At 46.0% G+C, this 13,009-nt stretch overlaps 1 protein-coding gene across 2 annotated transcripts in view; it reads right to left on the bottom strand.

The window, feature by feature from the left end:
* Positions 1-13,009, bottom strand: part of IGF1R (insulin like growth factor 1 receptor) — a 310,095-nt gene that overhangs the window by 29,383 nt on the left and 267,703 nt on the right. For both annotated transcript variants that reach the window (XM_082448429.1, XM_082448430.1), the window contains exons 11-15: positions 10,319-10,602; positions 8,877-9,013; positions 8,252-8,411; positions 4,504-4,606; positions 3,570-3,640 (exon numbers count right to left, since the gene is read on the bottom strand). In XM_082448429.1, the coding sequence (XP_082304555.1) occupies positions 3,570-3,640; positions 4,504-4,606; positions 8,252-8,411; positions 8,877-9,013; positions 10,319-10,602 (755 nt within the window). The remainder of the gene's footprint in view (positions 1-3,569; positions 3,641-4,503; positions 4,607-8,251; positions 8,412-8,876; positions 9,014-10,318; positions 10,603-13,009) is intronic.

Here is a 13,009-nt window from a genome sequence, read left to right as displayed (position 1 = left end):
GGATATGGCTTGTTCTGGAATCTCCCACAGGCTGTGGATTTCAGCAAGGCCACTGTACAGTCAAACACTAGAATTTCAAGTCCTCAAGGAGTTCTAGATAATTCAAAGATACCAACAGCATGTAAGAACCAGAAAGTCGTCCAATTTGAGACGTTGCTATAAGTATAAAATTCATGCTGGATTTCAAAAAACAATGTAAATATTTCAATAATTTTTTTACTGACTGCATATTAAAACTGATAATATTTTGGATATACTGAGTTAAAGAAAACCTTATCAACATGTATTTCACCTGTTTCTTTTTCCTATTTTATATGTGGCTACTAGAAAAATTTCAGGTTTCTTATGGGACTGGCACTCTATTTCCATTGGCAGCTCTGCTCTAGTCTGGACAGTTTCTCTGGCCTTGCCAGAGACCCTGGGGTGATGGATGAGGTATGGAAGCAACTGAGCTCTGGCACCGAGGGGCATTCAGTGGTGACCAGCATGGAGGGACAGCTGATGAGCAGAAGGGCCTCCCCAGGGCTTAGGCCTGGGGCCTGTGAACTCAGGGACCTCCCACCACTGGGGTGAGGGGCTGGGGGGTGGGGCTTGGTAATGACTAAGCCTGAATATGCTTTCCTGTCCAGCCTATGCTTCTGGTCAGATTCAATTTGGTTTAAGAAAATAAATAAGTAATTCTAGGCAGGAGGAAGGAGAAAGAAAGAGGGAAAGGAAGAAGGGAGGAAAGAAAGAAAACGAAACAGAAGATCCATCCTACCACTCTGATGGGTAGGTGAGAACTAAAATAGCATCAACCTGCTCTACAGCTCCATAAGAAATTTCAATTATTATCATATTCTTCTAATGCTGTGTGCTTACGTCCTTGCCTGAGAGGGGAACCCTTGGCATGTTCCACTGGTAGGAAAGAGGTGGTCCTGGCTTAGAAATGCAGAAGGACTGAGAACCTGGGATGGCATCTGTTTGCCTTAAGGCTTTCAGATGTTAACCGTGGGCCTGCGGCTGGATGTAAGAGAAGCAGTGGATTGACAGCTATATTCCGACACCCCCAAGTCCCAGGTATCTACCTTTAAGTGATGTCTTAAAGCAAAGATGTCTATAAGTTAGGCCCAGGAGATACCACCAATTTACACCTCTAAGGAATTTCCAATAGGGACTATGTTAATCAATCTAGAATTTTCTTTCACATACATTTTTGTATTTCATAGTACGTATGTATGTGTTCAGGAATTTCACAAATGGAATTACAACCTCCATATGGCTTAGACAGCTTATAGCCCTGAAGAAGGGGCTGATGCTCACTTAGGAGAGTAAGTATGCAAGACAACCCAGTAGATAAGACTCTTCCTGATACCCCTCAGAAAGTATAAAGAGACACTGTATATATCCATTTATCTCTGAAAATCCAGGCTTGCTTTTAATCAGAATTAACTATGTAACACACCATGAAACATGGAGTTAAAACCAATCACATTCATTCCCTGGGAGGTAGCTGAAGTCAATACTCACAATCCTTTCTCTCAATTCAACCCAATAACTCTGACTTTAGCCAGCAGTCCTAAGCCCTGCCAGGCAGGAGAGGTTTACGTGCACAATGTTATCAGCGTTTCCCTGGAGGGGATTTTCAGTGTACTCTGGAGAATGGTGACATGCAGATTAGCTTCTGGAGAGAGAAGTTTTTAAAGCCTTTTTGAACTGCAATGTCATTTTGTTGCCCCTTGAGGAAACTAGCTATAAGATGCTTGTCAAAAGGCTGAATAAATTAAGTTCAAATAAGGTGACAGTCTTCCTACCTGTTGGCCTGGGTGACAGTAAGTTTTGTTTGTTTGTTTTGTTTTTAAAGAAGCAAGAAATATTATGAAGGCACTCTGGAAAGACACAAAATTTGAATTCAAATCGCCGTTAGTGTCTGATATGATTGTATTTGTGCTCTCTCTAAACTTCCTGGATCCTTCACAGTCAAAGCTACAAATGCCAATCTTCTATGCTTTATTTCAAAACCGAGCAGATTTTTGCAGTAGTCTTACTCCAGTGGATAGAGCTGGAAGTGGCCTTGCATTTTCCTTATAAATCCCATTAAGTGTGTGACGACTCCTCACCTTACTTGATTAAAAAAAAAAACTATTATTTATTCAAACAATGCATAAAAATCGTCTTGCCTTTTTTTTTTTTAAAAGAAAAAGATCCTCTCCACAAATAACTACTCTTTTAAGTTTGGTGTGTATCCTTCCAGAACATTCTCTTATATGTCCACACACACACATACATACAGACATGTAGGTGTGTGTGTACATATATATGTCTTTTAAAAATACAACTTTGTGAGACCTTTATATAAAGAAGAATAATGTCCTCATTATTCTACCTTGCTTCGCATTCAGAGGAGTCTGCTTTTGATTGGCTTTATTGTAAACACAATTTGAATTAGAAATTATTAAAGAAATCACAGTAATAAAACTTTACACACTTATATAGTGCTTTTAAATTGTTTTCTCATTTGATCAGGATGAGCAATTAGAATAATCATGACTCTTTATTTCACGTCTCCTGCACACACACTTCCACTTCTGAAGCATGAGCGAGGCAAACGTGTCTTCTAAATACATCCAGCCGATTCCATGCACTTATTTATTCACTTGACAAACCCTGGCCAGCTGCTCCTGTGGGCCAGCTTGCCGGTCTCCCTAGCCCCCAAGACCTCACAGTCCTTTCCCACAGCGACTGCATCACATGTCAACAAGATGCCAGGGGCTGCCTCATCCTGATTTCTCAACTGCCTAATTCTGTGACCAGGGTGAGTTTCTCCTCTGAGCCTCATTACCCCACTGACAGACAGATGAGCATCAGACAACCCATCCTATAGGGATGCAGGGATCAAATGGGATGGCATTTGTGAATGTCTCTAGCAAAGTGCCAGTCAGTGGTACCCAATGACCAATGTCTCACCCCGACTTACTTTGAAAAGTTAGGATTTTGGCAAACTTGGAAGACAAGACAGCAAATAAGGAAAAAAAAACTTCCAAGTCAGACTGTCTCAGACGTTTAACTAAATGGCTCTCATGAGTTACTACCAGAGGGAATGTGAACAGGCCATGAGGGTAAGAATCGTTAAGACCCCAGTCAGGAGGGAATGAACAGAAAATCTCCAAGATACAAAAATCAGAGAAGCCGTAGTGATCAAAGACAATTATAATGACATGAAACTCAAGCTGAAACTAGTTTAAAAGGACTGTTTTGTCAGCTGCAGCATATCTTCCAACTAGATGTTGACAATTATATAGCTTTTTTCATTCTAGCATAAAATTTCAAGCAATTAAATAAATGGATTACTGTGCTGGCCACATTCATCTCTGAAGCCCATTTTTCCTTGGGGCAGCCCAGACAGTCCCAGAATTTTTGACATATTCAGTGAACTGCTCAAAACATTGGTTTAAAAAAAAGTGTTAATGAAGATGGATCTGAGGCCAAAGGTACCTCAAAATAATGCAAATCTCTTCCCCTGAATTCGTAACACTCCCCAAAGCTCCTGAGCTGGGACCCCAGACAGTGACTGTAGTTTAGAAGCTTACCATCGGCTGCACTGAAGTACTCCGGGTTCACAGAGGCATACAGCACTCCGTTCCCCAGCCTGCTGTTATTTCTGTCAAAAAGGATGAAATTCAGGTTAGAAAAAAAAAATCCCCACATACTTTCATATGTACTTTCATCTTTGTTACCTCAGTTTTATTTGTTCTGATTCATTAAGGACCGGGAAGGGGTGGTGGAGGTGCTGTCAGGACAGCTCCACCACACTTGCTAACGCCTCTTTTGGCTTCTTCAATGGCCTCAAATTAGAGCTTTTTAAGAAACATTTGTTTCTTTACTTTGTTGGAAATTGAAAGGCTTATTTGATGGACAGGGTTAAAATATCATGTTTGAAAACGCTTTGCACAAGCAGCGGTGTCTGTGATGGGACAACCAGTGTGGGGATGATCCAGACTCCAAAGAAAAAGTCTTCTTCTGTTGTTGAATCATTAGAAAATATTCTCTTTTTTCTGTACATTTGATTGGAAAATCAGGTTTTCTTTTTTTTTTTTAATAAATTTATTTATTTATTTATATTTTTTATTTTTGGCTGTGTTGGGTCTTCGTTTCTGTGCGAGGGCTTTCTCCAGTTGCGGCGAGCAGGGGCCACTCTTCATCGCGGTGCGCAGGCCTCTCACTGTCGCGGCCTCTCCCGTTGCGGAGCACAGGCTCCAGACGTGCAGGCTCAGTAGTTGTGGCTCACGGGCTTAGTTGCTCCGCAGCATGTGGGATCTTCCCAGACCAGAGCTCGACCCCGTGTCCCCTGCATTGGCAGGCAGATTCTTAACCACTGCGCCGCCAGGGAAGCCCCCGAAAATCAGGTTTTCTGATCCATAAGATAATTCCTCAAACTTCTCAAAAAGTTCATCTTAACTTGGGTTCAAATCATCAAACCAGTCAGACACAGAAAGTATCTGAACTTTTCACCAAGTCACTCACCTTTTTCTATGGAAGACGTACAGCATTATAACCAACCCTCCTACTATCAGCAGAACAGCAATGGGCAGAGCGATGATCAGATGGATGAAGTTTTCATACGTTGCTACAGAAACAAATGGGAAACAAGAAAATGTCACGAGGTGAACAAACTGCTTGTGTCATTTGTTTATATTTAGCTGGGAGTATGGATAAAAAATCCCGAGAATTCCTTTATTGCCTATCATGAACTAGGAGTTCTGAAGGTAAACAGTATTGTACATAAAAGAAAAAAAAAACAAACCCTGAGTTATTTGTAAAAAGATTAAATAAGTGCCGATGGAGGAGTAAAGTCATTTTTATTTTCAAAGTACAGTGTATTCTGAAATAATAGTTCAAATGATGGATTCAAGTAAAATAATCTTTGTAAACAGTTTGATGACTATTAGTGGAACTGCATACATTTGCTAAAAAAAAGAATAGATTCTTATGTATTATAGTGCTCAAGCTGTACTGACTTTTATCTGTCTTAAGACAGTTCCACAGACAATTAAAAAAAACAAAAAGTAACTGGATGGCACCCCTTGCCAAAGCTGCTCTGAATACGCCCCGAACATCAGAGTCTATAGTTACAAGTCTGAGACCACAGGGCTCCTGCCTGCTGATCACCATCCTCAGCTCTTAGATGACAGATGCCAGGCTGGACGCTGATCCACACACTGGAAAATTCTGTCAGACGCTGGTAATCAACACGTCCATAGGTAGCATAACAACCAGACAAGTGGACCACACATGCTGCAAGGATGCAGGGAGGAAGGGAGAGGGGAAGGGAGTCAGGGGAAGCTCGCCAAGCACAGAGGATGGTTGGAAATGATACTGGAGAGAAATCAGGGCCGGCTCCTAAGGGGCCTTGTTCAAGCTAAGCACTTTGAACTTCATTCTGCAGATTAAGCGGAACCAGTGAGAGCTCTCCAGCCCCACAGTGAACTGGTGGGATTTGTGTGGGAGAGATGGCTGTGCCTGAGGACAGCCTGGAAGGGCTGGCAGCGGGGAGGAGACCCTGCCCTGTCTGGTGAAGCGGGTCGGGGGGTGCCCTGGGCATGTTCTGCATCACTCAGCTCAGACCTCACCAAGGAATCACTGCTCCTTTTCTATGAATGAGAAAGACTCACAGAGATGAACTCTCCTCCCCAGGGTCACACATGCAGCTGGCTGGCCATGACCTAGGGATTGGAACCCAGGCTTCCGGCACCCCGGGCTCATGTTTTCCCTACGAAGCAAGCGCCCTGGAGGCTCTGAGCTGAGGCGGTGGTGGTGGCTACAGAGGCTGGATTCCAGAGGTATTTCAGAGGCAGAATCAATGAGATGTGGGTTTGAATGAGAAGTGGGTGGCAGGAGTGAAGGAAAGGGGAGGGGTGGCTGTGAGGTTCCTGGCCTGGGTGGTGGGTGGATTACGGGGTCACAGACTGAGCTGAGGAACAAAGGATGGAGAGAGATTTTGAAGGTAGCAACTGTGATTCTGGTTTTGTGCACGAGGCGTCTGAATTGCCTGTGGGACACCCACGTATGTGGAAATGAAGTTGGAACTCACTGGGGACCAAGTTACATCTATTGTAGATCACCCATCAGTGATTATTCTGCCACTAAACACTACTATTATTATTACTCTGTGAGGACTATTAAAGCTATTTTAATTTTTTTAATTAAAGATATTTTTATCAAATAGCTCTAAAAATGGATACAGGCTCCTGCATTTCCTAATTCTTGAAAATACTTGCAAATTAACACGGACTTTGGGAAGCTAGCGGAGTTTCTTTTTTGCCCCTGAGGACTATGTCTTCTATCTCTATCACTTATACTACTGGTCAGGTTGTACCCTATTCTTTTTGAGTTTCACATTTCAATGGGGACATGGAGAAAGTGGAACACACCCAGAGAAGAACAAAATGACTGAATGGCTAGAAAATTGTTCTATGAGACTGGGCTACAAGAAAAGGCCCCACACCTGAGATTATTTAGTCTGCTGAAGAAAAGCCTAAGGAGTAATTTAATAGTATTCAGGCACATGAAGGGTTCCTAAAAGGAGAGCAGTTGCCAGAAAGCTTCCAAAGCTTCCATCTCCTCTGAGGATTGAACAGGAGGAAGGGAGGCTCAACCACAGCAGGAGAGAATCTTGTCTGACACAAGGAAAAACTTCCCAACGGTAAAGCAGGCACGCAGATTTAATTTCCCCATGGTGTATGCCAACTCCTGCTGGAAAGATGCCATCAGAGCGGCTCTTGGGTTTCCCACTGGCTCCCGGAACTCACAGGGTTAAAAACGGGGGAGCAATGGCAGAGAGGAACCTGTCATCTCTGCAGATAAGCCAAGGTCACTGAACCCCAGAAGCCAATGCTGCTGTTTCAAAGAACACAGCATCACGCTAGACCTCTAAACCTAGGCTCTGTTCCTCAGGGATGGATGTGGAAAGGGGAGGAGAGGAGAAGAGAGAAAACAAAAAACTTCTTTGGGGAGGGCTCTGGGAACATTGTGAAAGTTCCAGCGCTGGAGTGTGTGGCACCAGCCAACTGGAAAGAGTAGGTAAAATGGACCACATGGAGAATTCAGACTATTTTAGATGATGGAATTATCTTCTTAAGCATCTGTTTACCCCTCACACAGCGCCAGGCTCATCAAATGCTACCTCAAGGTCTGCAATTCTATCCCCGCACATCCTTTTTCTGGTATCTGTCACTGTGTAGACTTCCAAATACCATGCATGTCTTTGACTAGGCGCTAACCAGGTGGACTGCTGGATCGACTGAATCCTGAATTTAAAAACTCAGACTCCAGACCAGAGTAGCACAGATGTGGACACCAGGAGAAACCAGAGCAGTGGGAACTGCCCACCTGACCCAAAAGTAGCACCACTAAGCAAGGCGGGACTGCTTTTTCTCACGGAAGCAGTCAGGAATAGTGTTATGCCAGATTTAATCCCATTATCTGAACATGAAATAATCTTAAAAATTTGGTTTCTAATACAAAATAACAGAAACTCAACATGTAAATAATAAGGGATATTTATGTCACCAAACGAAAATACTGAATTTTCTTGGCCAAGCAAGTATAGTGCCCTTGTGCTCATACATTTTACAAAACTCACTTTTAAAATCTAAAATCCTCGCCTAGAATGACCTTCTAAGAATTCTTTCTTGTCGATGGTTTGAGCATAAACTCACCACATGGCCCAGTCTCTGTGCCAAACAGGGAGAACTGTGCGTTTTCAAAGTGTGTTGCTGCTTTAAAAGTGCATCTGTTATTTTACCGCTGAGCAGTGACAGGGGTGATGCCTCAGCCTGGGACGCTGTCACGGCGACTCCTGCTCTGGAGCAGGCTGGAGCAGAAGGCCCCCAGGTTTCTGTCACCCCTTAGGATTCTAAGCCCTGAGTCGGAGCCCCAGTCAGCATCCCTGACGAGGCAGGAGGCAGAATGGTCGATTCAATGCTTTGTAAAATGCTTTGGACATAAACCAAGTTGAGAGCACGGGCCCCTTGCTGTCTCCCTCAAAAGAGGGGCTCAGACCATCTCCCTGCCCATCAGATGAGGTAGGGACTCCAAGTGTGGCAGCTCCCCAGCCTGAGCTCCTAGATAAAGTGCTGGCAAAAGTGTGACTCTTCTGAAAGGTGGCCGACAGAAATCAGAAAACCAGAGAGCCAGGATGACGACCCAGGTTTCCCCAGTCCCAGCGCCACCTGCTTTCTGTTTTCCCAGCGACTCCCTCCACAAGCCTTACTTTTGGCCTGGACATAGAAGAACACAGGATCAGTCCACGACCCGTTCCCAGAGAGAGAGGTGGCCTGGATCCGGGCCGTGTAGTTCCCCGGGTTCAGCCGGTTTAGCTTGGCCCCTCCATACTTCCTGTACTCCTGTCTGGACACACATTCCCGCTGATCCTGGAGGAAATAAAACATATGTGTCAATTTCCCACAAACACACCGCCTCGCCTCTCGCCTCCCACCTAACACTGACCCCAATTTGCAATAAAAGGGAAAACACCCAGGCTTACATTATGGCAGTCCTCCAGTAACTCTAAGCACACCTGACCTTTAACCAAACCTTATTTCTTTAACCAAAAAGAGTTCCAGAAAGATTAAGTTGTTAAGACCAATCTCTAGGCTGAAAGATCGTTTTCTGCAAAGAAACAGTTTCTCGAGGGTGAGGATAAGCCAGCTCCTCGCACACTGTGAGAATTCCCCAAAGAGCATGGAGTTGGTAAAAAGACCTAAATCCTCACGACTTACTCCTTATTTTATTGTTCAAAGTCTTGAGCTAACCAGGAGGTGCCCTGTGTTGAAGTGTAACACATGCTACACCTGCAACAGAAACGCACCCACACACGGCCAGTGCCCCAGTCTTACCTCGACTTGTGATCCGTATTTTATTTCATACATTAAAATCAATCCATTGGGATTCTCAGGTTCTGGCCATTTTAAAAAGATGGAGTTCTCAGGCCTTGGCTCCCAGGTCACTGGCCCAGGGATGTCATCTGCTCCTTCTGCGCAACAATTGAAATAGGCGATAAAGTTAGATTCGAGTCCTCAGGGAGGGAGAGAAAAACACTGGACTAGCCTAAGAACACCCTCCCCAACCCCTCGTGCAGGACTGCGGACAGCGGCCGCAGCAACTCCTCCTGACCTGGCCTCGCACACACAGCAGGGGTTTTGGAATTGGAGCAACCTCATGACCTGTAAGTCTCAAGATGCCACCACACCCTCCCTTCCCCTCAGTCTCCCAACAAAAAAGCCTACTCTCAAGTGCAGGAGGAAAATCTTGGCAAATTGAGTCACTTAGGTCTGGTACTCGGCTTCTATGCGATGCCATCAAACACAAGCATCATCGAAAAGGTGCTGAGTGAGCAGAAGCAGCGGCATCCAGCCTCCAAGCCGGGACCCAGATCCTTCACGCTCTGCGTCTGCACGCGGCAGATGCAATTTCTGCACAGGTGTAAAGGATGGTCCCCGAGCCCGCCTGGGAGGAAGCCGCCAGGAAGCTGGTGCTGAGCGCAAGCTCGCTGCCTTCATCAGCAATTCCTGAAGCTGCCGGGTGAGGCTGGGGTGCCTGCTCTCTTGCTTTTGCTTCTTAAAGCAGTAAGCCAAGTGGTGAGCAATGTCACTGCAAGTTCCAGCTGGGAAACACTGAGAAATCAGCGGGGCTCTGTCTCTCCTGGGAGGGTGAGGAGGCTAAGGCTGGGTAGGCTGGCAGCAGCACGTCGGTGCCAGAACTGCGCCCAGGAGGCCCCGCTCCCAGACTGCAGACACTGTGCTCTGTGCTACCTGCCAGCTCTGCAGGGAAGTGAACCGGGCAGTTCACCCATCCTGAAAGATGGATGTATGGCTGTCTAAGCCACAGGCAGCTTCTAACTTACAAGGGGAAGGTGAAGACCAAACAAGCAGGACCCAAGGCTGCTTGGGAGCAGACCTTGAGGAGCAACACTCAGTCTGAATCAAGGCAGCTAAATGGGGATTTCACTGAAACTTGAGAACTCAGGAGGGACCTGGCAAAAAAGGGCCATGGGAATGCACAATGCAAACAGAGGAGAAGGAAAAGAGTGGACCCTGCATCGAGCTCCCTGCTCTTGAGTACTCTGTATGGAGAGACTGGGGTGGGAGTGGGGTCACGATGCGTGAACTCCATTCCCTGGGCTGCTGGGCCACCAAGCTGCCTGCAAATGACCACCCATTCTTTAATAAGCAGGACTGAGACTAAGGGTCATCGTCCTGGGTGTTGGCCTCTGTGTCTACAAATCATAGTCTCCGCTAGGCTGTGAGTCGGGCGTGGGGTGAGCTGGATGACACCGTACCTGCAGGCATGGTTCTTGCAAAGACAAAGTTGGAGGCGCTGCAGCCGAGCTTCTCAGCTTCGTGGTTACAGCTGTGGATATCGATTCGGTACAGAGTAAAAGGCCGGAGGTTGGAGATGACAGTTCTCTCCTTGTTATCCACTCTGCTCTCGAAGAAAGGGTACTCGGTCTCGAGCTCTTCCGGGTCTGTGATGTTGTAGGTGTCCACCACCGTGGTGTTCCTGCTCCGGCTGGACATGGTGGTGTTGGCGACCTGCATGACCTCCCTCCGCTTCCGTTCAGGTCTGCAAGGAAGAGAGAGAGAAATGTGGCTTGTGAGTGAGGGCTTCCGCCTCTTTTGTCTTTTCTGTGACTCGAGTTAGAGAAAGAAAAGAAAAATCTTCACCTTGGAATAAAAGGAGCTACTCAGCCCCCTTGCATAAGAACCAACAAATAATACAGGGATTTCCTTCCTCATTATTTATTTTGCTTTCTCTACACTGCAAACCTCAGCCTCAATGTGCAACCTGCCCCCTGGCTCCCCGAGTGGTTACTCGATGGTACCTAGAGGCAAGCTAACACCTCAGTCCCCCCAGTGGGGAGGCTCAGGGGCACACGGGCTGTTTCCTCAGAGCTGTTACAGTGGACAGGGACTGGGGAAGGGAGGCCACCCGGGATGCTGTCGGGAAGGCAGGGGGCCAGCAGAATGGCACGTCCCGATTCTCTGTAAACAGCCGCACTTCCACACCGTGTGACCAGCAGCTAATATCGTGGCCAGCTTTTCCCACACCCACCGATGGGACAACTTACTCCTGTCAGAAAACCTTGTTTACTCTTCAACATCTGTTGATATTTCAGTCACTTAAACCAAACTTTGTGACTTAAACTATAAAGGCAGAGATCAGTGAAAGGCACTCGGCACCAGATACTGACCCCAGAAAGGAACTCATGACCTCAGGCTGCCATCCTACTTCGAGACACATGGCCACGGACAGCAAAGAGCGTCATACTCAACCTGACTTGCCTGGTTTTAAGCTCTAAATAAACTGTTCTTAGAATGAATTGAAAGAAATAAAAATCGTCTTTGGAGAATTTAGTTGTAAACCAGAAAAGCTTCCTTTATGGTTTATTCAGCCGTTCTGTTACCCAGACACTCCTTTTACCCGAATTGTGTCGGAAATCGTGTGGACATCAGATGTACGCCTCAGTAGGAGGCATGAAACACCCCAAACGTGAGGTTCTTATCAACTGTGGGCCCTCACCATGGGCAAACTAGGGTATTATGTCTGTCCTGTGAAAAGAAAGGACAGCAAGTGCGACTAGACTTCGGAGAGAGGCCATCAAGACCGCAGGGTGGACGCATGCGTTCATCAGGGGAATGTGGTGTAGAGGAAACTTATTTTGAACTCAACAATGCAAACACAAGGCATTCGTGAAATCTGTGCCACCCACAGCTCTGCCTTCCTATCACCTGATCCTGTGTTCTTGGACTGATGAGGAAAACAGGCACTGCCTTGTAACTATCAACAGAAAGCTAGGGGCTCTTCAGTGAAACCTTTCCGAAGCCTGGACTCACAGCCTGAACCTCGGACAGGTCTTTGGGAAAAGACGGCAACGTAGCCGGCAGCCTCTGCTGGAGAATAAACAGATGGCTCCTGCTGGCCTGTCTGGGATGGTCTAAATCCATCCTTTTCTGTGTCCAAAGGAAGTAACACCGGCCAAGCCCCTGCTGGCCCGGGGTGGGGGGAATGGACTGTGTTGAGAAGCAATGCAATGAAGGGAAAGAGCCCCAGTGTGTGGGGAGGAAGGGCCAAGCCCCAAATCCATAGTTAGTGAATCAGGGTGGTGGAGAAGCCACTGAACCTAGATTCTAGTTTTAAAACATCTTTGAGCTCTTTTCCATCCTCAAACTTTTTGATTCTCGAGACCATGCATAATATACAGGATATCTGGACTAACACATGAACTGCAGCCATATCAATCACCCGTGAACAGGAGATGTCACTGGCGGGGCAGGTCGGGAGGTTCCATGGTTTTAACGGCAGGAGAGGAGGGGGCAGAAAGCTGCTAAGTGACCGATAGCTTCATTCTGAAAAGGAAATAGTGCCTCCACTTCCAAAAGGTCTTGATTTCCTGTTTTAATGATTTCTCAAAGTAAGATGTCTATCTTTGACTAGTATACAAATATCAGGAAGGTCACGTGACAGAAAATAAAAGTCTCTTTCAAAACCATTTGCTGCTACAACCTAAGAGAGATTTTAAGGGCAAAGCAACTTCAGGATAAACAGAAGCTCGGGACTGCTGGTGCCCCTCTGGGTCGGGAGCTGGAAGAAGAGTGATCCCCAGGAGCAAGTACTGGCAGTGGGCTGGCAGCTGGGGGGCCATGGGGGTCAGGAAACGGGCTCGTAGGTAAAATGCTGGCCTGAATCTTCCTCCTTTGCCCAGATTGCAGGCATGAGGTTGTTTCTAAACTCTGCACTACAATTTTTCAAGAAGAAAAAGAAGCCATCAGTCACCACTCTGTTTCCATCTCCTTCCCAAGACATCACAAGTCTGCCCTGCTGAATGTCCCTCCACTTTTCTTTCTTTCTTTCTTTTTTTTTTTTTGTTGTGGTAAAACAAACTTTTAAAGTTAAAAAAAAAAAACTAACAAAATTTTGTCATTTTAACCACTTTTAGGTGCACATTTCAGTGTCATTAATTACATTCATA

The sequence above is a fragment of the Balaenoptera physalus genome, assembly GCF_965194825.1.
Source record: "Balaenoptera physalus genome assembly, chromosome: 2".
NCBI lineage: Eukaryota > Metazoa > Chordata > Mammalia > Artiodactyla > Balaenopteridae > Balaenoptera > Balaenoptera physalus.
The sequence above is the reverse complement of the archived record's forward strand: the minus strand, read 5'-3'. Positions and strand labels throughout refer to the sequence as shown.